We start from the raw sequence: 27,500 nt of genomic DNA, 5'->3' as shown, positions 1-27,500 counted from the left end.
ACATTAACAGGGTGAGGCTGACGATGTGTGTTTGTCGCCACGGGCCACTGAGTCACGTGGTGTGTCTGTTTTGGATACCTGGCTATCAATAACAAAGTTTCTGAATAGAGAAGGTACACAGCCACAGGATACATCAGAGGAAAAGGTTTCTGACCTAGGTTACAATCTGTTGGCCATAAAGGGGTATGTGTCGAAATGGAAAGACCGATCAGCTGTGCGTGCAGTGACAAATTTGCACAGGAATAACTCTTTTCGAAGATTGGTTCGTGACAACACAGATATCAGGGCGGTGCTGCTTTGACATATAACGTGCGCCACACACAAGACAGAAGTCTCAGCACATGCTTCATGTCTCACCCAGTCACATTATTCTGACACTGGACCAACCAGTCCTAGCACTAACCCCATAATGCCAGACGCCAGGCGGAGCAGCCACTAGATTGCGAATTTTAAAGTCTTAGATGACCCGGGCAGGGTTCGAACCCACGACCTCTTGATCACGGGGCGGACGCCTTACCACTGTGTGAAACTGACTATTTCGTGTTGGTCACCGATTGCAGCACCGACGAAAGTACAGGCACGTGCTGGATGATCAAGCAAGCAGCTCGCCACATGCTACGAGAAGAACAAGCTTCGACGTGGGTCACCAGTCGACAGGAGAAAATTCGCCGATCAACTTCGAACTGCGCTACACAAAGTGTCTGTACTCCGGGATGTGAAAAAATACTACCTCGGTTAACAGCAAAGCTATTCGGTTCGGATATCGTGTCGATGTTGTGGGTGTGATTCGGAACTTTTTTTCTTATTTGACATTTTGGAGAACAGTGTAATTTGCATTACACAGATCTAACGGACAAAACGAACACTGACGTGGAAACTACCATGTCGGGACAGGGATGTACACGGTGAACCACCCCAATGATCGGTGCATGTTTTCGAACTATATGTGAACATCGATTTCCATTCCCCTCCTTTCCCATTGCAATGGGGCCAATGGCCTAGCAATTACACTTCGTATTCTCTCTCTCTCTCTCTCTCTCTCTCTCTCTCTCTCTCTCTTTCTCTCTCTCTCTCTCTCTCTCTCTCTCTCTCTCTCTCTCTCTCTCTCTCTCTCTCTCTCTCTCTCTCTCTCTCTCTCTCTCTCTCTCTCTCTCTCTCTCACTACTGTAAGTGGTGACTGGTACTCTCTCGGTCTGTATGTCTTTCTCTCTAAAGGCGGTCCTGAATTAAGCCCGAAGTCAACTTCGCGAAGACAACACGAAGTCTTTTTACCGAAAACTCAGTGCTAAAGCTCCGTGCGGCCAAATTAAGGACAGTCAGTCAGCAAGCCAGTCAGTCAGCAAGCCAGTCAGTCAATCCTTTTCTTGCTCTAGATATCTCTCTCTGAATACGGTAAGTGGTGACTGGTACTATGTTGGTCTGTCTGTCTCTGTCTTATCTACCTCTATCTCTAAAGATCAATTAGTCAGCAAGCCAGTAAGTCAGTCAAAATATCTTTCTCTCCTTCTCTCTCTCTCCCTCTTTCTTTCTTTCTCTCCCTCTTTTTTTCTTTCTCTCTTTTTACATTTAGTCAAGTTTTGACTAAATGTTTTAACATAGAGGGGGAATCGAAACGAGGGTCGTGGTGTATGTGTGTGCATGTGTGTGTGTGAGGTGTTTATTGGAAGTGTGTGTGTGTGTGTGTGTGTGTGTGTGTGTGTATGTGTATGTATGTGTGTGCGTGCGTGCAGAGCGATTCAGACCAAACTACTGGACCGATCTTTATGAAATTTTACATTAGAGTTCCTGGGATTGTTATACCCGAACGTTTTTTTCGGTTTTTTGATAAATGTCTTTGATGACGTCATATACGGCTTTTCGTGAAAGTTCAGGCGGCACTGTCAAGCTCTCATTTTTTAACCAAATTGGTTTAAATTTTGGTCAAGTAGTCTTCGACGAAGCCCGGACTTCGGTATTGCATTTCAGCGTGGTGGCTTAAAAATTAATTAATGACTTTGGTCATTAAACATCTGAAAATTGTAAAAAAAAAATCATTTTTAGAAAACGATCAAAATTTACGTATTTCTTATTCTCCATCATTTTCTGATTCCAAAAACATATAAATATGTTATATTTGGATTAAAAACAAGCTCTGAAAATTAAAAATATAAAAATTATTTTCAAAATTAAATTTTCGAAATCAATTTAAAAACTTTCATCTTATTCCTTGTCGGTTCCTAATTCCAAAAACATATGAGCATGAGCGGTGGACTGACGATGCTACGAGTATACGGTCTTGCTGAAAAATTGCATTGCGTTCAGTTTTATTCTGTGAGTTCGACAGCTACTTGACTAAATGTTGTATTTTCGCCTCACGCGACTTGTTCTTTTTCTCTCTCCCGCTTTCTCTCAGTATAGGAAGTGGTGATAGGTACTCACGACATGTTTGCATTCTGGCGTCACACACTGCAGTTGAAAAACATTGTGACGTGATGGCACACTCGTGTCCCAGGTTATATTCTGAAACACAGGTGTATTTTGTATAGATCACTAAACTGTCCAATCGCTTGCTAGCTGCTTACCACCATCACTAATCTTATACTCAACACCCCCCACATTTTGAGAAAAAAGAAAAGAAAATGAACAACCCCAAATAAACCATACCAATTCGTTGACCCAGTTGCATCCAAATTGTTGGATCATTGACATTATAAGATGTTTGGTGGCTTGTTGACAGACCAGCTTTTTTGTTGGTCCAAGGGGACCATAATTGATCTTTATCGACCAAGGCCGCGGTTGATAAATATGAGACAAAAGGCGATGTGCTCCCAGAGGACCAACAACAAAATGCTGGTCTAACAACAAGCCACCAAACATCGTTTTTGTCATCATTTAGGTTGTGTAACAAAATGCACAATAACCCACAGGGAGACGAATTTTTAGAATCCAACTCTGGGCCACAAAGCATCGTCACAGTAGCACGAGATAACACGTCAAACTTGTATGTGACGTCAAACGTAGCTTGTTGACGCTTTTCTTCCAGTCTAAAAATGCACAGAGCTGCGATCATACCTGTGATTTCAGTAAGTGTTGAGCATATTTATTTTCTTTTGAGTGTTTATGACTTTTCGTTGTGGATTTTGCGATTACAGCGATCAGTTGCAAATTGATCATGAGTCGCCGCGGTAATTATCAACATTGAACTGTCCCAGCACTTTTAGTGGAATTTTACCTGTGCCAAAGAGTCTTTTCGAAGGCCTCTCAAGCGGGTATTTGTGTTTGGGTACCATCACTGCTGGCATCACAGTTACGTCTGCTCCAGTGTCCATCTTAAACTGAATGTTTGACTGCTCTATCTGGACGTCAACATGCCAGGCGTCAGTTCCTGCATTTGACACTGCTCCCATATATGCTTCATCGTTCACTTCCTTCACAGAAGCTTGGCTGATGAGCTTGCTGAAACAACAAACTGCATATTGTCCCTTTTTCCGGCATTTTCTGCATTCCGCTTTCGCGGCAGGACAGGGCTCTCTGCCATGCTGATTTCGACCGCATCTCGGAGATTTCGGCTTGGACGCTTCCACTGTATTTTCGGATGCTGTCCCGTTTGCATAGCATTCGGAGCCCACTTTAGGCGTTCCAATGTTGTTTCCTGAGACATTTCATGGAGTTGTTGCTGGGATGACTCATAAGCTCTGCATATGTCTACTGCTTTTTTAAAAGTCAGTGTTGAATCTTCAAGAAGATTCTCCCGCATGATATCACTTTTGACCCCAACGACAATTCTATCCCGTATCATACGGTCTTCCATGATGCCATAATTACAGTTATTAGCCAGTTGTCTAAGGGCTGCCACATACGCATCGATCGACGCAGATGAATCCTGGCGTCCAATGTGAAATCTGTATGTTTTGAACGCTTCATGCGTGGCTCCCACACAAAAATCTTCCAGTTTCTTGATGACAACGTTTATGTCTTTTTTGTTCTCACCTTCAGAGAACCTCATGCTGTCATACACCTCCATTGCATCTTCGCCAATGCAGGCAAGCAACACTGCACACCGATATTCTCCTTCTTCTTTGTCCAGTCGAACAGCAATCTCATAATTGTCCCAATGTCTTTTGAACTACTTCCAGTTTTGGGATTAGTTGCCTTCCATAACCAGCTTTGAAGGTACTGGAACATTGGCTGTGGAGTGTCTCCTCTCTGCCTGTAATGGTTGTTGTTTCGGCTGCTCTGCCATACTGGATCTCTGATGATTCCGTTCCACTGAACCACACCTTTCTTTATTTTTGAAAAGTGCGCTTCCTACTGCGACGCTGCATATCTAGTTTGCTGCTGTCGGAGTACGCGATTTTAGATCCAACAAAATGTTCTACGGCACGCGCGAACAACACTTTCGACTTGCAATCTCGTACATAAAGTTTGTCACACTCACTGCTTCGCTACCAGCCACTTCTGACACCATGTCGTGTTCTCGTCGTGTTGGACGGTCACATGCATATAAACAAACTGGTATAAATGAAGCAGACACAAGCATGGAGGGTTAGCGTGCTTTTTATTCCGCCATGATTCTCCCAGAATCCCCCCAGCAACCTCTTACGTCAGGGTTCTTGCATTTTGACAATAGAACACGGTTTTCAATGACGTCATAACATTACCTTCCCTGCTCATTTTCCCAGTTAAGAACAGCTATTGCCGGATAACATATGAGGCTAGTTTAGGCTACTATACTTGTTCAGACCTTAAGCAACCTGTGTGTTGGTTGTCATTCAGACTAGATGCGTTAGTCTGATTCTCATTCTCTCTCCCTGTCTTTTGTCTGGCTTTGTGTGAGCCAGTCATATTATGTATTCTTTCCTGTGTCACTCTACTGGTTCTACTCCGTTTGTCACATGCATTTTCATTCTCTGATATTTTGCTACTCTTCATTTGTATTACCTTTTTTTACCTGTACATAATCTTGTGAATTTTGATTATCATTCCTTTGACTAGTTCAGGTATGATAATGATAGTGATCTTCTGAGTTAAAATCTCAGACAATAGGAAGATACTGCTTGATGCACAATTTTGATTGTTAATTATCATGTTGCACTTTAAAGGCGGTTGCCTGCAGAAAAACGTTGCGACTGATCAAAATGAACATTGTGTGCCGTCGCGCTTGCACTTAAAATGTGTTTGCCTACAGAAGAGCTTTGCGACTGATAAAACCCAAACATTGTGTGCAGTCGCATAGGTGCATAACAGACTTTTAATCTAAAGCAATATGATTTAGTCGCGCTTCCCTGCAAAGTAATAGACTGTTGTCTTAACGCTTCATTTTGAAGCATGGGAGTGCGCGCTTACCCCATGCCTGAGTTATCTTTCTTATTCTTGTCGTTATTATTCAACTCGATGAAGATGTAATAATAATAATAAGAACATTTATATAGCGCTAAATCAAAAACTTTCGTTAAAAAGGCTTGCTCTAAGCGCTTGACATCTAAACTAAAACGTCATTCACACTCTTTACAATGATGTACAAGAACTTCATGTCACACTCTTTCATTCAGTATAGCACCATTCACACAGTTGTTATTCTGTACAAGACAATAAGTTAGTCTAACATTTAGAATATTCATAAGATGAAAACAAGAGAAAACCAGACTGATTAAAACAACTGCTTAGTGCTAACAAAGCATGAATCTTAATGATAACGTAATACATGTTTAACTGTTAAGACCATGAAAAAAAAACCTATATGCTAAAATAACTTCGAACTTTTAAGAACTTCTTATAAGATACACAGCACATCTAGATAAACACCAGAATGATAAAACAAAAGGCAGCTCGTTAAAACTATTAAATGCATCAATGTCTAAAACACGAAAGACTCAAATATAAGATACACAATTCTCTAGAATTGTTTATTAAAACTGAAACCGACCTGCTCAAAGTAAACCATACCCACCCCCTCCCTACCCACCCCCAACCCTCCTCCTACACTAAATACTAATTATTTCTACTCTTAACTTCCCAACTACACGTTATCCATAAACTATGCACAGGAACATGTGTGTCAGCATTATGTGGCACCGACATGACTTGTGCATATCTAGCTTACAGCTAAGGGTTAAAGTTAAAGGACTACTGCAGTGAAAAATTATATGTGTCTTCATGGCGATGAACATGCTTGATAATTTAAGTTATTGAGACATCCCAGTGCACTAAGGGATTTATAGAGCAAATCGAGAAAATTCATTATTGAACGAAGCGCATAGCGCTGAGTTCAATAATTATTTTCGAGATTTGCTCTATAAATCCCTTAGTGCACTGGGATTGTTTCAATAACGATATTGTCATTACCGCCAGAGAAAAAAGAAGATTCAAAACGCACATTTTGCAACGCGCATTTGGATAGGCGTAACTGTGTGGTCAGGTTTGTGTCACTGGATCTACTTTTGTGTGGGCTGTCTCAAGTGTGTCGTGCTTTCGTCACACGCAAACTCTTGTTTTAATTTCTGTTGGTAAATTCCAGTGAAGTGTTAAGCTAAAAATTGATGACCTTTCACAGAGACCTCATTTAAACTCGGAGAAAGGACTGTACTCTTAATTATTTGCGATTCGAAATCTTCATCGAGCTTCGACAGATTGACTGTGCAGAGTGTTGCCCCTTGAATTGACTCCGGTCAAGGCCACGGTTAGCAGACTCGGATTTTCAAAGTAAATGTGGTATGTTTCTTCTGTTGTATCTTCACTCATCGGGGAGACTGGTACTATTATATATGAACCGTAAGAATGCTGTGAACCCTACACGTAGTATGTCCCCATCGTTTGCTTGTTCACATTTGCCCAACATGTTAATTTGCTGCATGTTTATGTCGTCTGCTAGGGCGGCTAGGGCAAGCGAACCACGGCACTGCACTGCAGTCTCATTTCAAAAACAACAATTGCTCGTCTGCACGCATAAGGCAGGCGGGTAATAAGTTTTATACATGGTAAGAACGTTCTTAACCCTACACGTTTTCGATTCCGATTGTTGTTGCCTTGAAATAATAATTCGGAAACCATTCATTTACTGAACTGATGCAGTCGTATTTCAGTGTAATCTAGTCTGCTACGTAGCCTATATATTCCAAATGCTGATCTAGTTCAGAGGTACGTTATCGGAATAACACTTGTGTTTTCTGTTAGCTGCTGGGAATTGTATACTAACTCATCATTTGGTAATGTGGATAATAAGCAACGGCATAATTATGAGAAGATTCTTCGCAAGTCGAAACTGAAAAATAGACACAGCGGGTTCTATTTTGAAAGATAGTGGCAACTGTGGCACAGGCACATGCAATCTGTCAGAAAACAAGAGGCGAAGCCTTCAAGGCTCACGTAAGAAATCGACAAACAGTAACACAAACTCAATCACTCCGTCACACACACACACACACAGTACACACACACACACACACACACACACACACACACACACACACACACACACACACACACACACACACACACACACACACACACACACACACACACACAGAAAGAGCATAGGTGAAACTGTGCAAGAAAGCGAGACACTAGATCTAGATCTGTCTGTCTGCATGTAGCCTACTTACATGGACACGACTGCCAAATAGTCTCGGCCCGCTCAAAATAACAATCACCGAGAATTTCAGTAATTCCATCGCGTGACGTCTAACCCTCGTACGTAATAATGTGACGTCAATGTAATATGACGTCTTCAAATGTTAAAGTTTCTACCACAGACATACATACATACATACATACGCACGCACGCACAGACAGACAAAGGTTAGCATCGCATAGGCTACACTTCGTGAGCCAAAAACCACTTCTGCTTTAATTGAGAAGCAGGAATTTATAGTATTTTGGTATTGTGGAGAATATAAGCTACATGTCATTAATTAATTCTGAAGATGAGAGCACAGTCTGAATTTGTAAAGCGCCTGGAGCCAATTGATGGGACTCGCGCTATAGAAAAGTTATTTATTATTATTATTATTATTATTAGGCAAAGGGCGGAAGAATACGCTCTGTGGAAAAGTTAGCGCACTCCAAGAGTGCGCTAACAGTTTTAGCGCATCGCCATTAGCCAATCAACTGGTTCACATCAGTCATGTGACACCAGTACTTACTGACAATAACAATTATTTTGCAGTTGCGGTTCATGCAGTTGGTTAATTTATGTAGAGCATTTTCCTATGCAAGGCTTAGACCTAAGGGAAGATGTTGGTTACTTCCCTTGACATTAGCTGTTGTGGAGTTTTTTTTAACTCACTGTGGATTCTCTTTCAGAGAATGCTGTGTCTGCAGGATTTTGGCTGTATTGTTACTTGTCTATATTTGTCATGATTATTTTGTAAAATGTTACATTCATTGGTTTATGCTTTGTATTATGTCATGTGTGACTTAGAAGGCATGTTGTTTATAATTGTATTTTCTTTTATTTGTAGTGCCTTCTTCTGTACACTGCTTTCTGGTTGCTACCAGAATAGTCCCCTCTTTAATTACACTGCTTTCTGGTTTAATTGCACCATTAATACATATATTGTTTCTGGTTCTGGTACGGGTAGATACCAGAATTCATAGTTTCTATTTCTGGTTGCTACCAGAATAATAACCCTTTTTTCACTGCTTTCTGGTTGCAACCAGAATAATAATCATTTTTGTCACTGCTTTCTGGTTTATTTGCTACCAGAATAATAACCTTTTTTCACTGCTTTCTGGTTTAATTGCACCAGAAAAACATATATTGTTTCTGGTTCTGGTACTGGTAGATACCAGAATTCATAGTTTATATTTCTGGTTGCTACCAGAATAATAACCCTTGTTTTCACTGCTTTCTGGTTTAATTGCTACCAGAATAATAACTTGTTTTCGCTGCTTTCTGGTTTAATAGCACCAGAAATACAATATTGTTTCTGGTTCTGGTACTGGTAGATACCAGAATTCATAGTTTCTATTCCTGGCATATATTGTTTCTGGTTGCTACCAGAATTCATAGTTTCTATTTCTGGTTTAAGGGCAGGTGGGCCAGTGCAAAATTGACCAAATCGTTCAAAACACTGTTTTGGGTATTTTAGCAGATTATGTTTCCATAACATACCTATCATCCATGTGTGTCGGTGTTTTTGTCAAAAGTGTCCTATTTATCTGTCAATAAAGACAAAATGTGAACATGTGTGGCATTGATTGTCTTCTGTAGTCGATATTCCCCCGCCAAAAAATGTCTCATTTCAAAGGCTAGTTACGGCTTTGTCCTCAGCAAAACAGTGCATTCACGACATACGAAACTGCGCAGCAGCTCTTGACCTATAACATGACATCAGTGTTTTGATGAATGTTCCATTCACTCAGCCACTTGTCCGTTGCAAAGGCAGCAATCGTAATCGAACGGAAATGTCCTTATTTGGAAGGTACTCGACATCCATTGGTTCGTTTCATAAACCGAAATCGGGAACCAGTTTACTTTGTGAGTGCGCATGCTCAGCTTACGAATTTTGCATACGGAAACTACCGAAGAGACTCTCGGCCACGACGGGAACACCCGAAGTTCACTCGGTTTTACAACATCCTGGTTACACATCAAACGATCGGTGACAACCGAAAGCGAATTTTTCCTTGAGAAACAACCTTTGATACGATAACAATGGCTCGAAATAAGAAAGAGGACAATGTCTTTATTAGTTCGGTTAGCAACAACAAGTAGTTCCGCTGGTACTAGGCCAAAGTTTGGATTCTGTCGGTGTTTCCGATACAGAGGAAAGCTTTGATCTCCACGCAGATCCACAGGTCGCCATTTCCGAACACGCCATGCAGCACACTTTTTACGTCTCGGCACTGGCTTGCTTTGCGCTGAATTTGAGTCAGTTTCTGTGCAGTATCTCCTCGACAAGCAAGTTGAGCATTTGCTACGCAAAAAAACAAAAACAGGAGAAAGTATCCAACATCAGTCAGATTATCGGTAGTGTTTGCTGGGCCTGCCATTTCCCGAACGAAACTGGATCAGCAACTGTTTGTATCAATCTGCACTTTCGTAAATTCCGTCACTGTCTTGACGAACTGTGTCATTTTCTTCACCGCGATACACAGTTCATTGCGAAGAGCTTCCTCAGTAAATCGTTCAGATTCCACGTACGATTTGTTGTCAAAAAACAACTCAAACGAAAGTTTCAAACTCATCATCCTCCATCTTGCTTGTCGAAGCACCAAAGTACTGTATCGATGTAAAAACAAAAGCAGAAAACTTCGAGGAAACCAACAAATCGACGAGATAACGGAAGGAAATAAGTATCGTTCTGGCTCAAGTAAGTTACCGTTAAAAATACCGTTATTCTCGCATGCAAATACAAACGAGAATCGGGTCATTGATACACGTTTAGCGCTGGTTGACAGAGGGAAAGAAGGGATGGACGCATAAATTCGCTGCTGGCGTGCTAAAGGCTAAGTAGTTTGCAATTCAAATAAACTAAGCTGTTCATTCATAACACAGTTTTGTCCTTGTGTGTCTGTTTCAATAGTGTTTCTGTGGTGTTCAATCTTCAATGTCGTTTTTCTCAGTTCAGCCATTTTGCCTACGGTTACGTCTTGGGTTACGCGATTTCTCTGGCTGTAATTTAGCTAGAGCAATATTTTCTTTTGTAGTTTGTGCAGAATATAACATTCTGGGGGATTACGAAGGGATTTTGCTGAAATTTTATTATAGTCATATCCAGATTATTTCAAAAAATAATTTCGCAAGCGTTACCCTAAAGTTTGACAGTTGTAACAAAGAAGTGTTCCTAACTCCAAATATAAATATAATAAACAAGATCTGCTTCGTAATCCCCTAGAGCATACCCAGAAGGATAAAATAAAACAATAATTAGAAGTGTGACAATCACATCTGATGAAAATCCGTGTATCTCCTGTACTCCACTTTTGTCTGTATTTTGACTGTTTTTGTCGCGTAAAACAAAAACCAGCAACCGAAAATACAAAAAGTGACTATTCTTTGTCATCATTTGTTCATTTCTTTCATAAAATAACATTCAGACACAATAAAACATTCAAAATTAAAAAAAAGGTAGTCCCCTTAATTGCACCAGCAATACATATATTCTTTCTGGTACTGGTAAATATCAGGATTCATAAATCGTAGTTCTGGTCTATATTAGAGTTCTGTTATTATTTCTAATTTATAAATTATAGCATTGTCTCTGGTTGCTACCAGATTTAGCTAAACTGTTTTGGAACATTTCTGATTTAGATTTTGTTTGTTTGTTTGTTTGCTTAACGCCCAGCCGACCACGAAGGGCCATATCAGGGCGGTGCTGCTTTGACATATAACGTGCGCCACACACAAGACAGAAGTCGCAGCACAGGCTTCATGTCTCACCCAGTCACATTATTCTGACACCGGACCAACCAGTCCCAGCACTAACCCCATAATGCCAGACGCCAGGCGGAGCAGCCACTAGATTGCCAATGTTAAAGTCTTAGGTATGACCCGGCCGGGGTTCGAACCCACGACCTCCCGATCACGGGGCGGACGCCTTACCACAAGGCCAACCGTGCCGGTCTCTGATTTAGATAAGCTACCAAAGTGGTTATTCTTAGTGACATTTTGCTTTAATAAAAAATAAGTTAAAGCAACCTCTGTCTTCGGTGTCTTAATTGTATGCTCCTCTGCCTGTGCTTTATATCCTTTTCCTTCCACCCGACCTTCCCACATAAACAACACGGCTGTCAGCTTGACCCGCCCAGCTAGCGCCCCGTGTTCGGGTTTGGAAACAACACGGCTGTCAGCTTGACCCGCCCAGCTAGCGCCCCGTGTTCGGGTTTGGAAACAACACGTACGGTTGTCAGCTTGACCCGCCCAGCTAGCGCCTCGTGTTTGGGTTTGTAAACAACACGGCTGTCAGCTTGACCCGCCCAGCTTCCGCCCCGCGTTCGGGTTTGTAAACAACACGGCTGTCAGCTTGACCTGCCCAGCTTCCGCCCCGTGTTCGGGTTTGTAAACAACACGTACGGTTGTCAGCTTGACCCGCCCAGCTAGCGCCCCGAGTTCGGGTTTGTAAACAACACGGCTGTCAGCTTGACCCGCCCAGCTAGCGCCCCGCGTTCGGGTTTGTAAACAACACGGCTGTCAGCTTGACCCGCCCAGCTAGCGCCCCGCGTTCGGGTTTGTAAACAACACGGCTGTCAGCGTCCACTGATGTTACTGCCTCTCGTCAAACGTGACAGTCTCTACAGACTATAGCTAGGTTTCAGGGGTCCGGTACTACCCTGAATCGGAACCACATCTGAGTCGGTCGGCCATTTTTTCTTTCTTCGTTGTGCTGGACACCGAGTCACGTGAGTCGATAGTCCGCGTTCATTGGCTGACTACCAAAACGTGTTTTCAGATTTTTGAGCATGCTCTAAAACCCAAAACACAATGCGATAACACGAAACCGTGTTTTCAAAACGCGTTGTGGGGAATGTCACTCGGGAAAAACGCTGTTTTGTGTTTGTATCGCAAGAAAACACTGTTTTGCGTTTCACGTCTGACATAAGCTTAACTCAGCGCCCAAATGTGTATTTGAAGGTTTTCCTGGTGTGTCGGCACATATTTACAACTCGGATACTCCCAGTCTGAACTGTATAGCTCTTGGAGCGATTTGGGGCAGTTTTCCGGTTAGATATATTCCCTCTAAACAAACGTGTGTAATGTGTAAGGAACTTACTGCACTTGGAAAAATGACAACTTGTTCCAGACGAGCAGAAAGCGGTGTTTGCTCCAACACAGTCAGACTCCAATCTTAGTTCTGCAGAAAACATAATAACAAATTGATATAGGCTCCAATCCAGCTAGGTCCAGGGAGAAGGCAGCACTGTTCCTTAATGGACTGAACGATTCACTTGAATCTGAATCTTACTTTGAATCGGACTAACTTGTCCTGTGAACTTGACTTTCTTGCTCCAAAAACAGTCCAAGATTGATTGTGTGTGTGTGTGCGTGCGTGCGTGCGTGCGTGTGTGTGTGTGTGTGTGTGTGTGTGTGTGTGTGTGTGTGTGTGTGTGTGTGTGTGTGTGTGTTTGAAAGAAACAGTTGTTATTTCTATAAAGCTGAAATTGATTCATAAGACATTTGCATTAATGAGCAAACATTCTGCACTTACATAGAGAACAAGAGGCGAAGCCTTCAAGGCTCACGTAAGAAATCGACAAACAGTAGCACAAACTCAATCACTCCGTCACACATACACACACACACACACACACACACACACACACACACACACACACACACACACACACACACACACACACACACACACACACACAGTAAGCATTGGTGACACTGTGCAAGAAAGAGAGACACTAGATCTAGATCTGTCTGTCTGCATGTAGCCTACTTACAGACACGACTGCCAAATAGTCTCGGCCCGCTCAAAATAACAATGACCGAGACATTCCTTCGCGTGACGTCTAACCCTCTTACGCCATTAATGTGACGTCTTCAAATGACGAAATGTTAAAGTTTCTACCACAGACATACACACGCACGCACGCACACACATACGCACGCACGCACGCACGCACGCACAGACAGACAAAGTTACGATCGCATAGACTACACTTCGTGAGCCAAAAAATAGTTCTTAGATTGTCTTTCTTATTATGTTAATCTACTTTTAATCATGGAAACTAAGAAGCAAGAGCATTATATGTAAGGGACAGTTATAATATATGTCTATATCTGAACATTTTGTTTTATGTTTTACATGTCAGTCTTAAGAAGATTATAATAATGTTTTAGTTCTACTAAAAGATGAACAAAGGAACGTTTTTGGTCACCAATGTGATTATTTTTGTTATGTGATTGGAAAACAGTGAGAAGTTAGGATGAATATTTGATGACAAATGTTTTTTGACATTGTCCTAAAATTTCACGTTTAGGGGGTAGGGGAGAAATATCTCATCTGGTGTCGCAACAAATCCTCTCAGGAAATCCAAATGTGGCTTGAAATTATCCAAAGGCATTGTAGTTTCTAAAAAAATGAAACAGAAAACCCAAATTTACCTTTTTACCTTTTACTCATCAACGTTGTGACAAATGGATTTGTACATAATTTAGTGTTAGATGGTTTAAACGAATGTGTACAGATTGGCTGGCCATACTTTGTTGTTTCACGACTTGACCGCGTGGTAGGAATGTCGCATGTTGAGATAGTTGGCTGACTCGTGTGACCTGTATTGTCATTGGCTGCTACGGGCCAATCAGAGATGACTAAAATATGATAACCTTGAAGCCGCCATGTTAGTGAGCCGGCAGAACATCTGAAAACGCTCTCGGGAGAGGGTGTGTTGACACGACGCTGTGTTCAGATGTTGCTCCTTGAGCAGTGAGCCGACTGTTTAGTGGCTACTGTGAATGAATCTGTTATGATTCAAATGCTGTGAGAATACAGGTATTTATTGAATTGTATTTTTGTTCAGTAACTTTAACGTGTAAAATGACTGTGAGAGTCATGTTGTGAAAAGGGTGGAAAGCGTGCCGTGAGCTGTGTCAGCCATTTTGAATAGAGTGTGGTATGTTCTGTGGTAATGAAGTTACGTGTAAATGAGCTGGTGTAAATAGTAGTTGGCGGATAATTGAATAATACTGAGAAAGAATGGAAGTATTATTGTGTAGAGAAGTTTATCTAGAATTGAAACTTACGGCAGCATAAACTTTCTATACAGCTTCCCAGTGGGGGCACGGACGCGCTCGACTGGAAGGGTAGAGGGGTGAGAAGAGGAGCGTCCCCTCCTTGCGGCCAGGACCAGAAGTGTCGGCGCGGGAGTGTAACGCAGCGCTGGAGAGCTTGCAGCTGGTGTGAACCCCATATTATGTGAGATATGGTGCAAGTGTCGGACCCGCTGATTCGTGAGTAAACATACGTGTGCGACCTGGAGTAGTGTGCGCACCTACAGAACTTTGTATGTGAAATAGGATTGTGAGAATCCGGCATAAACTTGTAACCACTGTATTGTGAGTTGGCAAGTAAAGATAACCAGCTAAGTGGTGTAGTAACGGATTGGATGAATCCAGAATAGATGTACGGCCGTTGAAATGTGAGCCGACATGTGAATTATTTTAGTATGTGTGATTCTTAAACGGAGAATCAGCAAGGACGACATCATCGAGGGAGAGACTTTCTTTTCATCTTACTCGAGATAACAATGTTATATTGGATGAAAGAGTCTTTGAGTGCATGAGATATTATACTGATATTTTGTTGTGATTGTTGGTTAATGTGTGATCACTTGAATACAAGTATGAGGGCAAAGGGCAGGAATTGTGTTTAGTCTTTGTGCTTTGTTCGAGTGTTGTGTGTGTGTGTGAGGAAGGAGTTGTGAACAGAAATAACACACGCATTTTTCTGATAGGGTATTTACGACACACATACATACATTTACACACAAATACCAGCCGTAACAAACGTTGACAAGCTTTGCGCACTGTGAAAATGACGGTTCGCGCCTATCAAGCATCACTACAGTCAACCTATCAAACATTGAACACTGTAATAGGTATTTTGTACAAGATTAATGATCAACTTAACTGTTTTGATTTCAAAAAAGTGGTTCTCTGTCCATTCATTGCAGCTGTGCATTGTTGTGATTGCACAGATAAATTTAGCGTTCGAGGGGGTACCCTTAAACAAAGGGGCATAAGTAGTAGTGGGAATGAGTTTTTTCGTGGCGAACTTGTTAAAACGTGTTCAGTAGACCCCAATGAATATATCTAGCCTAATGAAGCTGGATCCTGAGGGGGGTGCACGGTAGGCCTAGCTGGCTTGGAGCCTAATACGGTAAAACGCGTTTCATGGGCGAATCACGGTCATCCGCGGACGACCGCAGTCGACCGACTGTACAGTAATCCGAATAGCCAAGTCGAGGGTTAAATTTAGCAAAATTACCACTTCCGTTTGCTCATTCGCACGTGGAAATGACCGATTTCGACGAAGAAACCAGTCTCAGCCCGCACATAATTAGACTGACCGAGACTTTTAGAAATTCTTCCGCGTTACGTCGAACCCTCTTTCGCCATAATGTCACGTCTTCAAGACATAGCACTGACTTGTCACCTAGATCACTGCGTCATTATAGATTAATTTCAAAGAATAATTACAAGGTTTGGCTCACAATTAAAACACGTCGCGTAAAGGCTGTTCTTAACCAGACGAACCATTGGTTCGCCGAACTAAGGTTCGCGAACCATGGTTTGTGTCTTAACTGGGTGAACTTGTTCGGCAAACTCAAGGACTAGTTCGTCCAGTTAAGACACGAAACCTGGATCGCCGACAAACGAGGGGAGCTCACTCCGAGTCGACAATAAAAGCAAGTAAGTTATTCCCCTTCCAAAAATGGCTGCCTCCAAGACGAAATCACCGATTGAGTGGTAACTCCGTGCTGGTTGTCGATTTGGGTCTCTCCTTCCCACTTGATCATGGTGCACGAAGCCTGGTATTCTTGAACTTTAGTGTGTTAAATTCATAGCTCAGAATCGAGTGGCATACTTTACTTATTTTAGATCCAAGTACCTGTAATCAAGCCCAAGAACATTTATCATGAAATTAATTGACGGATTAAGCTCCAAACCTAAGCATAATTAATTAATTTGGTTGTTTGATCGGCGAAAATGGCGTAGGTTGTCAACCAAGGGACTTCAATTACACGACAAAGTTGCCTCCCCTGTCCGCTGACACGGATAATTCCTTCTTTGACGCATGTAATTTGTAAACAAAATGCATTCGTACCAGAGTACGCTATGATTCGTACAGTTCATCGGAGTTCATTCCGTGACTTTAAAGGGATCTAAAAGACTTGTTATGATTACAAGTGCAGGTTCTCCAAATTTGGAGGCTTGAATGCCTCTGAATTATGAGCTATGAATTTAACACATTAAAGTTCAAGAGTACCCGAAGCCTTCTATGTCATTTACCCTCCTGGGTTAAAGGTTATAAATTGATTCGAGAAAATAACATGACTGGTATGGACTGATCATTGTGTCTACCGTGGAGCCATCGGGGTTCTATGGGAAATGCTACACAAAAAAACTTGCCTGTGAAAAGGGAAAGACGGTGACCAAAAATAAATGATAGCGATATTTCTAATTGTGGATCAGCAGTCGAGAAGCATACATGATGTTTACCAAAGTGTGTGTGCGTGTCTGTCTGTCCACGTGTGTGTTTGAGCTCTTTTCGGTACAGAATATGAGTTTGGGGATTGAGTGAAGAGGGAGACCTAAAAAAAAACTACTCGGGATTTTGGTTCTTTTTATCACAATTCAGTCTGTTTTAATTTTCAAGTTATATCAGAAATTTTCTATTTGCACTGATACACTGGAATCCCTTGTGGATGTATTGCTTTAAGGGTCTACAAATAGTACTACTGAACCAAAATCATCCTGTTTCTTTACGTTTTGAGCAATTCAATTGGTCTTGGTTTTTGTTTTTTAAAAATTTGATTCCTCTTCATTCTTCTAAAAAAAAAGCTTTCATTGCGATAAACAAAACATTACTGGATAGACGTTTTCTTGGAGAACGTCTGTATTAGCAAGCATTTAAAGTAGGAGGACGATATGGAACGTACGATAAAAGGATGTGCTTTAGCTTTCTGTCTCATCATTTATAAATGTTGCCCATCAATCACACACACACACACTTTTGATCCAGCTCCAACCATATTTCATAAGGCTTTATTCAGGGTTGTCTCTTGTTCTTAAACATCCGATTTCTAAGCACACGTCTGTGCTGAGAATATGAACATGAACCGATATGAACATCAATGTCAGCCGCCTTTTTATTATGAAATAATGTTCATTTGTGTTCCAAACACTTCCGAAGAATACTTGTTGGTGTGTCTTCAGTCGCCCTGACATCATCACAACTCGACCCTGTCCTGCAAAAATACAAATATATACAGGGTGACACCCAAACATTCAACCCAAACAAATGCTTATTTCTTTTACATCTGTTGACCGAATTAGTTATCTGTCTTTTTTTCTTTCTTTTTTTTTTGTGGTCCCTGTCCTGTCCTGTCTTGTCTTGTCATGCCTTGTCTTGTCTTGTCATCCCTCTATTGGCCTACTGGCAACCTTTTCCTAACTTGTCTTGTCTTGCCATGTCTTGTCTTGTCTTGTATTGTATATACATTTAGCATACATTTGGGTAAAGGTTTGCGAACAGGTAAGGGGTGTAAGAGAGAGAGAGAGAGAGAGAGAGAGACAGAGAGACAGAGAGACAGAGAGACAGAGAGAGACAGAGATGGTGGTGGTCTATGTTACATTACACAGGTCAACACAGTTGCAAGTTCATAGGTTAAAGGCTGCCCTTTTCGTAGCGTTCATTAATTAATTCCTATTGTTTACATGTGCCAATAATGTTATAAAACTGTACCTAAGGGGATATAATAACGATTGGCTGTAGCTTTCGAAAACAGAAAAAAATATTTCAGTATTGCAAAGTGGTGTTGATAGTGTCGAATGTAAACAGAACAGTCTCAAAGTGAAAGTGGATGTTTTCCGGAAATTGCGAAGTTAACAAGAATACAGAAAAGCGCGCTTTCCTGCTTAGCACAATCCGCTACCGCGCTAATCTGGCGTGTCAATATCACTACGTTTTGCACGTGGAAGGTGAGCGATTTCCTTCACGCGGGGATTGACGAAGCTGTACTGTCTGTGTTGACGGTCTAAAAATAGCCCAAGCCCTGGAGAACTGTTTCTAAAGATAGCAATAAACTTTATTAAGAATTGATTATTTCTTGTAATTGGTAAGGACTTCAAACCTAAAACTTTGCAGGAAGCTTAATTTATACATCCCCGCAACGATGGGAAAAGCCCTGGAAGTAAGTAAACTAATTAAATAGGACTTTGTCAGCCTTTAAATGAGGGGTTATTGTGTATAGTGAGGAAATAATTTTCTGATGTATTTTTAATTCATTATTGGTGTTTTATGCAAAACGTACGGTCAATATTGAAAGTTTAAAAAAAAGTACTGCCCTCACATTAATACGAAGGCGGGATCACAGCTGGATAAGACAAGGTACGGCAATTTCGACCCGGAGGTCTCTTTCAGGGCGCACAGAGGATGAGACAACACAGGAGAAGAAAAAAACCCACAGATAATAGCACACGGAAGGAACGATTACAGCAGTTATAATTAAATTACTTTGTGGGTCAGGGTTTTTTAGGAGTACAGGAAGGGGTCTAAAAATGGGGGTAATTTACAGAGGTTATGAACAGAACATCTTCTTCTTCTTCAGCGTTCCAGAAATTCTGGTGACGTGTGAGCTTGTTTGCCCATCTGGGTTCCCCACACTATACTCTGAGAGCATAGTCAGCTTCACTCCGCTTTCGTTGAGTAGGCATGCTGGGTATTTTCGTGTTTCCATAACCCACCGAACTCCGACATGGTTTACAGGATCTTTTCCGTGCGCACTTGGTCTTGTGCTTGCGTGTACACACGAAGGGGATTAAGTCACTAAGCAGGTCTGCACATAAGTTGACCTGGGAGATCGGAAAAATCTCCACTCTTAACCCACCAGGCGGCAGCGACCGGGATTCGAACTCACGACCTCCCGATTAGGAGGCCGACGTCTTACCACTGCGCGCCACTTCACCCGTCACAGAACATCTAAAGAAGCAAGATCTTAAAAAGGAGGAAGTCTGAAATGAATGGGTCTGAAAGGGGGGTTCCACTGTGGAAAAGTACCTGTCAGTTTACCTGTATGTATTAGAACTGGGTGGCCGAGTGGTAACGCACTTGCGCTCGGAAGCGAGAGGTTGCGAGTTCGACCCTGGGTCAGGGCGTTAGCAATTTTCTCCCCCCTTTCCTAACCTAGGTGGTGGGTTCAAGTGCTAGTCTTTCGGATGAGACGAAAAACCGAGGTCCCTTCCGTGTACACTACATTGGGGTGTGCACGTTAAAGATCCCACGATTGACAAAAGGGTCTTTCCTGGCAAAATTGTATAGGCATAGATAAAAATGTCCACCAAAATACCCGTGTGACTTGGAATAATAGGCCGTGAAAAGTAGGATATGCGCCGAAATGGCTGCGATCTGCTGGCCGATGTGAATGCGTGATGTATTGTGTAAAACAATTCCATCTCACACGGCATAAATAAATCCCTGCGCCTTGAATATGTGCGCGATATAAATTGCATAAAAAAATTAAAAAAAATAATAAAAAAATTAAAATCCCTGCGCTTAGAACTGTACCCACGGAATACGCGCGATATAAGCCTCATATTGATTGATTGAATAAGACCACCCCTGACATGCGGCACATACCAAATATCTACAAGTGCTTTGTGTGAACAGTAAAAAAAATTGTTTTCCTTTTTGCAAATTCATTTCATTAAACACAACAACAACAAAATTCATCAAATTCCAGCTGAGCAGAACGGCTATCACAATTATGACTGGGCCTTTAAAGGCATGTTCCTCACCATATTACCCAGCATATCAGACACCACATGTTTGACTAGGTTTTTACATGGGAACAACAAGACTATACAGGATGGTAAAAAAACCTCCCTATTTTCTTTTTAATCACATTTTTGACTGCGAAAAAAAAAAGAGATCAAAAAGGAAATAGGGCGCTTTTTTTTTAGACACCCCTTTTTACGTCCAGCTTCTTTTGGTGGAGATTCAAGTTACAGACACATGTGAAATTCATTAAGCAAAAAGGTTCCCACTATGCACTGCCACAGAACACAACCAGGTTATTAATGTGCGGTACAGTGTATAATTATGTTAAAGTAAAAGGATGCCCTTCTTTTGTTTAATTGGAGCATCTATGATGTCTGACATTTTGGTTCTAAAGGTAAGGAACGTATGTTTAGGCTCTAATAAGGACAGTTTGTCTTGTCAAAAGCCTCATGCATATTCCTTCCTCCCCATGCAAGACTTTCTTTTATTTAAATATCTGCCTTTATAGTACAAAAATTAAAAAAAAAAGGTCGCACTCTGCGCATAGCGACAAAAATCGCAATTTTACCAAGAAAACCTCACACTCTTTATGTGGAGAAAGACCCTGACTGTTGCAGTATGTTATGCATTTGAAAACATCTGAAATTGTGTACTTGAATTCTACAGTTTGATCAGTTCTGTGTGTTTAAAAAGTTACCTTGATCATTCTGACATGCTCTTGCTCAAATCACATCCCAGACAATATTGTAGACTCCATTGATAGACGCTGTGGTGCATGGGAGAACTGCATTCTGAGGAAACGAAAAAAATATACACTGAGGAAGAACAGTCACAACAACATTTGCAGCAGCAACAGGCTATATAATTTTATTCAAAGAACACTTAAATAAGGTAAAATGAAAATCAGTGTTGTGTCAGTAAATTTTATTTGGGGGAGATGGAAGGATTGGGGTGGGGGTTTAGAGGCGGGGATAGAAGGATAGCTGGGAACCGGGGAAGGTGGGGTGGCTAACACAGTTTGATCATGTAATGACTGGTACAATGTTTAATATATCTAAAAAGGCAGCAACTCTGTAATGCATTATGTGAACCAACTTCTCCATAAACTAAATAAAGATCAGTAAAAGTTACCTCTTTCATTCTGGAATCTTTTTGGTCCCATCACAGCTCAGACGCAGACTCAATGGACAGATACTGTAATGATGAAAAAAACACCAGCATTTTAAGGGAGAACAAGAATTATGCAGAGAGAAAAAACAGTAATGAGTAAGAACAACAGCAGCAGCAGCAGCAGACTCAATACTCTTACTCTACGTAACACTCTCACTGAATGTCTGATTCAGTAACTAAATCCCAGTGAAGTGCAAGTGATCAAAATTACTGATGTAAAAAAAGAGAGAGAGAGAGAGAGAGAGAGAGAGAGAGAGAGAGAGAGAGACAGAGACAGAGAAACAGAGTGAGAGAGACAGAGAGAGTGACAGTGATAGAGAGAGACAGACACAGACAGACAGACACACACAGACAGACAGACAGACAGGCAGAGACAATGCGAATGTGTGTGTGTGTGTGTGTGTGTGTGTGTGTGTGTGTGTGTGTGTGTGTGTGTGTGTACATGGGAAATGCAGTGCCATTGAAAACAAACACTTGCTTCATTTAAATATCAACAGTTATACAACATAAGAGGCACTAGAAAAGTTGTACATGAAAATAAATGTTGCTCTTGCTGATGGAAAAAGAGCAGGGGGAGAGGGTCGATGTTGCTTGCACTTGCAGATAATTATGCACTAACATCCAGCTGTTTTTCTGGGTGTACTGTAACCCTGTAATGTTTAAGCAGAAATGTTTGTGGATCACGTTATGCTTCTGCTTTTAGATCAGTTTGAGTATTTGCAATATTACCTGGATCATTGCGGCATCCTCTTGATCACATCACATTTGAGACTTTGACCTATATAGACTCCATGGGCAGACGCTGAAGTTATTACAAGGGCATTCTGAAAAATGACAATACAAATGCAGAGATGTAGAACTTTACATTACACTTACAGAAGCAACAACCAGAGAGCTGATTTATACAGGTAGAGAGAAAGAGAAGAAGAAGTAAAAGAAAAAAGAGAGCATAGAAAGAGAGAGGGGGTGGGGGATGGGGCAAAGGGAGTGTGTAATGTGACGTGAGGAAGGGGAAGAGCAATGGAAAATGAAACTCTCAGTACTTTTAATTTATATTAACAGTTATGGAACTATTTGAGCACTCCCCATAACCACAAACAAGGTACAGACGGCAACATATGTTGCACGGAAGGGTGGGGGTAGTTGGACTGGAGAGTGTTGTTATGGGTTTAGGGTGGTGCTGGGGCGGAGTGTGTATGTAACTTGATAATAATAAGCATGATCAGTTAGAGCTAACAACTATCTTGATCTTCACAGACATAAATTGCACAATGATTTCACCAGCATACGTGTACCTTTATTTTTGCCCTTGCGTTAGGTGGAAGACAATGTTGAGTGGTGAACGCAAGTTGTATTGATCACTGGGTCATCCTGCGGTCCGGGCCATTGATCTGCACATTGCACCAGCACAAACAAACACAATGTTATGATCTCAATCAGCCTGCATGGTCAATCATGAATCTAAGAACACAAACACTGTCCAGATCTAATTGAAAACGAGATCATCATTACTTGGGAAATTCAATGAAAATCTAGCAGTCAACGAAGCAGATAGATCTGTCCTTGCGATTGTTGTTGCAAGCAGATAAATGTGTGAACTTCCTTATCTCAACGTTATCATTTAACATATTGATATTTTGCCTGATGGATGTTGTGCCGATGAGATAAACAAACAATCAAAATCAAAGTCATAAACTTTTGAAGAAAAAAATTAAACAAATTGAGCAGAAAGAATCTAGCTTACTGCTGTGCTGATTTCGACAAAATCAATGCGTTTACATGCCGAAGTCATTCCTGCTTTTATTCATATCATACTAGATGATCCTAATGCACAACAATACGAAAACGAGCTCAGCGAAATGAGTAACACTGCCTCACCTGCACTAACACAATGCTGCAGAAGCGAAGGTCGTCTACGACTGGAAATTTCGAAGTCGAACAGCGGCGTTTTTTCACTCTCAGCGGTTGTCTTGCTCGGAAAAGTGAAAAGCTTAACTTGAAATCGAACGGAAGTCACCATTCTACCTTTTCGTTCAAGCGTTGTTTTTATAAAATCTCAGAAAATGTAATTTTGACTTGGGTGATTTCGTCCGCCATTGAGATTCAGTTTTTCAATAATTTGTCTTCCTCCTTGGCAGAAGAGTCAAAGGTTCGGCCCGATCTTCAAGGTTCCCAAGACATGACTTGCAAACCCCGAACCTAGTTCGCCGAACCCCCCAAACCTAGTTCGAAAACTCAGGTTCGTCTGGTTAAGAACCAAGACAAGTTCGCCGAACCAGTCTTGAGGTTCCCCGAACCCCGCGAACCTAGTTCGCGAACCAAAGGTTCGTCTGGTTAAGAACAGCCTTAAGGCAAAAATACAACATTTAGTCAAGTAGCTGTCGAACTCACAGAATGAAACTGAACGCAATGCAAAGCAGCAAGACCGTATACTCGTAGCATCGTCAGTCCACCGCTCACGGCAAAGGCAGTGACATTGACAAGAAGAGCGGGGTAGTAGTTGCGCTGAGAAGGATAGCACGCTTTTCTGTACCTCTCTTCGTTTTAACTTTCTGAGCGTGTTTTCAATCCAAACATATCATATCTATATGTTTTTGGAATCAGGAACCGACAAGGAATAAGATGAACGTGTTTTTAAATTAATTTCGACAATTTAATTTTGATAATATTTTTTTATATTTTTTTAATTTTCAGAGCTTGTTTTTTAATCTAAATATAACATATTTATATGTTTTTGGAATCAGGAAATGATGGAGAATAAGATGAACGTAAATTTATAAAAACAAAAACAAATTCAACAATTTTCAGATTTTTAATGACCAAAGTCATTACCTAGTTTTTAAACCACCAAGCTGAAATGCAATACCGAAGTCCGGGCTTTGTCGAACATTACTTGACCAAAATTTTAACCAATTTGGTTGAAAAATGAGGGAGTGACAGTGCCGCCTCAATTTTCACGTCAATTATGACGTCATCAAAGACATTTATCAACAAGAAGGGCAAAGCCCATACGACTCACATGCTTGACCTTGACCTTTACATCATACACTAAGAACTGCTTTACACATTTTTCCTACCAGTCAAGGTCATGCAACACAAAGCTGTTAATTCAAGACATAGGAAGTACAATGATGCTTATTGGTTCTTTCTACCATGAGATATGGTCACTTTTAGTGGTTCACTACCTTATTTTGGTCACATTTCATAAGGGTCAAAGTGACCTTGACCTTGATCATATGTGACCAAATGTGTCTCATGATGAAAGCAAACATGTGCCCCACATAATTTTTAAGTTTGAAACAGTTATCTTCCATAGTTCAGGGTCAAGGTCACTTCAAAATATGTATACAATCCAACTTTAAAGGACCCTTGCGACCTTGACCTTGAAGCAAGGTCAACCAAACTGGTGTCCAAAGATAGGGCTTACATTGCCCTGTATAACATACATAGCTAAGGTTGCCATTCTCGATAACTTCAGAAAAAAATGCGAAAATGTGAAAAATGGTCGTTTTTAAGACAACAATTACGGCCCCTGTGACCTTGAACTTGAAGTGAAGTCAAGTTGCCGCACATGTTTTTTGAGATCGTGTAACCATACACCATCAGGCTACATCAGGTGTTGATAGACTTAATAGTGTCCAAGAAATATTCAACGTTAAAGTTTTCCGGACGGACGGACGCCGGGACGGACGGACGGACGGACGGACGGACGACTCGGGTGAGTACATAGACTCACTTTTGCTTCGCATGTGAGTCAAAAAAATGAAGAAAAAAAACGTCTGGGGATATCATACCCAGGAACTCTCATGTCAAATTAATTTTCATAAGGATCGGTTCAGTAGTTTAGTCTGAATCGCTCTACACACACACACACACACACAAACACACACACACACGCACGCACATACACCACGACCCTCGTCTCGATTCCCCCCTCTATGTTAAAACATTTAGTAAAAACTTGACTAAATGTAAAAAGTGAGGGTTCTGCCATTGACTGTGCGGATAACTACATGTACATTCTATTTTGGTTTTCGCAGTACGCCGAACACAGTGTGGGGGGAGAGCATCGTGTTCGGCCGACTTCCGGTAAGACTGCCCGCAGTCAGTCGGCTGAAATTGTGTTCGTGAAATCCGATTACGTCGGATTACTGTGGTCATCTCGAACACCTGCAGTCGGTCGACTGTGTTTCTGGCTTCTGAAACTGGCCCCTGGTGTGCACGGTAAATATACTGAAATCCATATCAAAGTTCGGTGGGTTATAGAAGCACGAAAATATCCAGCATGCTTCCCCCAAAATCGGCGAATGCTGCCCGAAAGGCGGGGTAAAAACGGTCATACACGTAATATTCCACTCGTGCAAACATATGGGTGAATCTGGAAGTTTCAACCCATGAACGAAGAAGAAGAATACCGTGAAGAAGAGAAGTCCCAGCTAAACACACACACACACACACACATACACACACACACACGCACGCACACACACACACACACACACACACACACACACACGCATGCACACGCTACGTTCCCTGTGACCCACTACTATATTACCAGACTCTCTCTCTCTCTCTCTCTCTCTCTCTCTCTCTCTCTCTCTCTCTCTCTCTCTCTCTCTCTCTCTATATATATATATATATATATATATATATATATATATATATATATATATAGCTATTCTGATGGACACGTGGGGGAATTCGGGGGCTGTGATTGGATGGTCTCACACATCCCTTTTCCGATCATCAAAGCATAACGCTACGAAAGTTGGCCATTTTTGCCGATATCCAAACGATATCGGCAATAACAAAGACGCATGGTTCCGGTTTCTTCCACGTGTATAAAGTACACGCATACCTCGCCAGGTTTGTTTCTGTCACTCTGTGACTAGTCGACAGACGATGCAATTTGCTTTGTGTGTGTTTTTGTTGTTGCTTACTGTACATGACATACATTACGTGTAAAATCCAGTTCTTTAACAGGCAACAAACCTTGCAAATTTCCAGAAGCTGCAATCTGAAGCAACCTATCTCTGATTCTAGCAGACGATCTCTCCAATGTTTAACACAAAATCAGCAAACTCTCCTGTCACATAGAACGTCCATTGTATAGTGCAATGTTGAAATGAAGTTACCGGTCTAAAACATTTCGTTGTTTCTTCTGAGACTATCCTTGTTCTCTTATCATCTACAGATTTACCGCTGTCTTCACCACGCGAATTCCCAACAGAAGTCAGACTTTCGAACATACAATCTACGTAGGCAAGCATTATACGTCATGACGTCATATGATTCCTAACATATTGACGTAATGCTAAGCATCCGGTTATCTCGAGTTTTCTCCGTAATACATGTCCGTGGGTTTTTCAATGTTCGGTTATTTCCGTGGCTTCATGCGGAAAGGGAACGGTCGTCTGCAATCAACGACATGGACCATTCTGGTACTTGTCGCTGACAAAAACATGATTCTAACACAGAATTTAATGTCAGAATAGCTATATAAACGCTATTGTGTTTTCATCGTAGCAATAGGGTCCGATATTTAGACTCGAACAAGTATAATGCGACTCGTCTTCGACTCGTCGGCATTATACTTGTCTCGTCTAAATATCGGGCCCTATTGCTACGCTGAAAACACAATAGCTGTTAATATTTCTCTCACTAACATAATATCATTAACACTTACGCAGACACACACACACACGCACACACACACATACACACACATACACACACACACACACACATACACACACACACACACACACACACCACGCGCGCGAGAAAAAGAACCCAGGGAAGGATGACATCACAATGCATTGGTCACCTAAAAGTTAGTTAAATGTTGAGAGTATAACTAGGCTATAGGTTCAAAAACGTCAGAGAAATCCTACACTT

General features: G+C 41.4%; 2 protein-coding genes and 1 long non-coding RNA gene across 3 annotated transcripts in view; 1 reads left to right on the top strand and 2 right to left on the bottom strand.

The window, feature by feature from the left end:
- The window catches only part of LOC138972813 (uncharacterized), a 178,857-nt gene extending 169,709 nt beyond the window's left edge, over nucleotides 1-9,148 (top strand). The window contains exon 6 of the transcript XR_011457764.1: nucleotides 9,009-9,148. The gene's annotated coding sequence lies outside the window, so the exon portion shown is untranslated. The remainder of the gene's footprint in view (nucleotides 1-9,008) is intronic.
- Nucleotides 1-27,500, bottom strand: part of LOC138972810 (multiple epidermal growth factor-like domains protein 6) — a gene marked incomplete at its 5' end in the record, with an annotated part of 348,682 nt that overhangs the window by 162,624 nt on the left and 158,558 nt on the right. Inside the window, 2 exon segments of the mRNA XM_070345474.1 lie at nucleotides 2,419-2,499; nucleotides 12,693-12,773. Coding sequence (XP_070201575.1) covers nucleotides 2,419-2,499; nucleotides 12,693-12,773 — 162 coding nt within the window.
- Nucleotides 17,673-23,899, bottom strand: LOC138972809 (uncharacterized). Its single transcript, XR_011457762.1, has 6 exons — nucleotides 23,478-23,899; nucleotides 22,895-22,990; nucleotides 22,329-22,423; nucleotides 21,561-21,623; nucleotides 21,127-21,220; nucleotides 17,673-17,898 (listed from the first exon to the last, which is right to left on the bottom strand). It is a non-coding gene; the product is annotated as an uncharacterized lncRNA (long non-coding RNA).

Source organism: Littorina saxatilis, linkage group LG8 (assembly GCF_037325665.1).
Source record: "Littorina saxatilis isolate snail1 linkage group LG8, US_GU_Lsax_2.0, whole genome shotgun sequence".
Lineage (NCBI taxonomy): Eukaryota > Metazoa > Mollusca > Gastropoda > Littorinimorpha > Littorinidae > Littorina > Littorina saxatilis.
The sequence above is the reverse complement of the archived record's forward strand: the minus strand, read 5'-3'. Positions and strand labels throughout refer to the sequence as shown.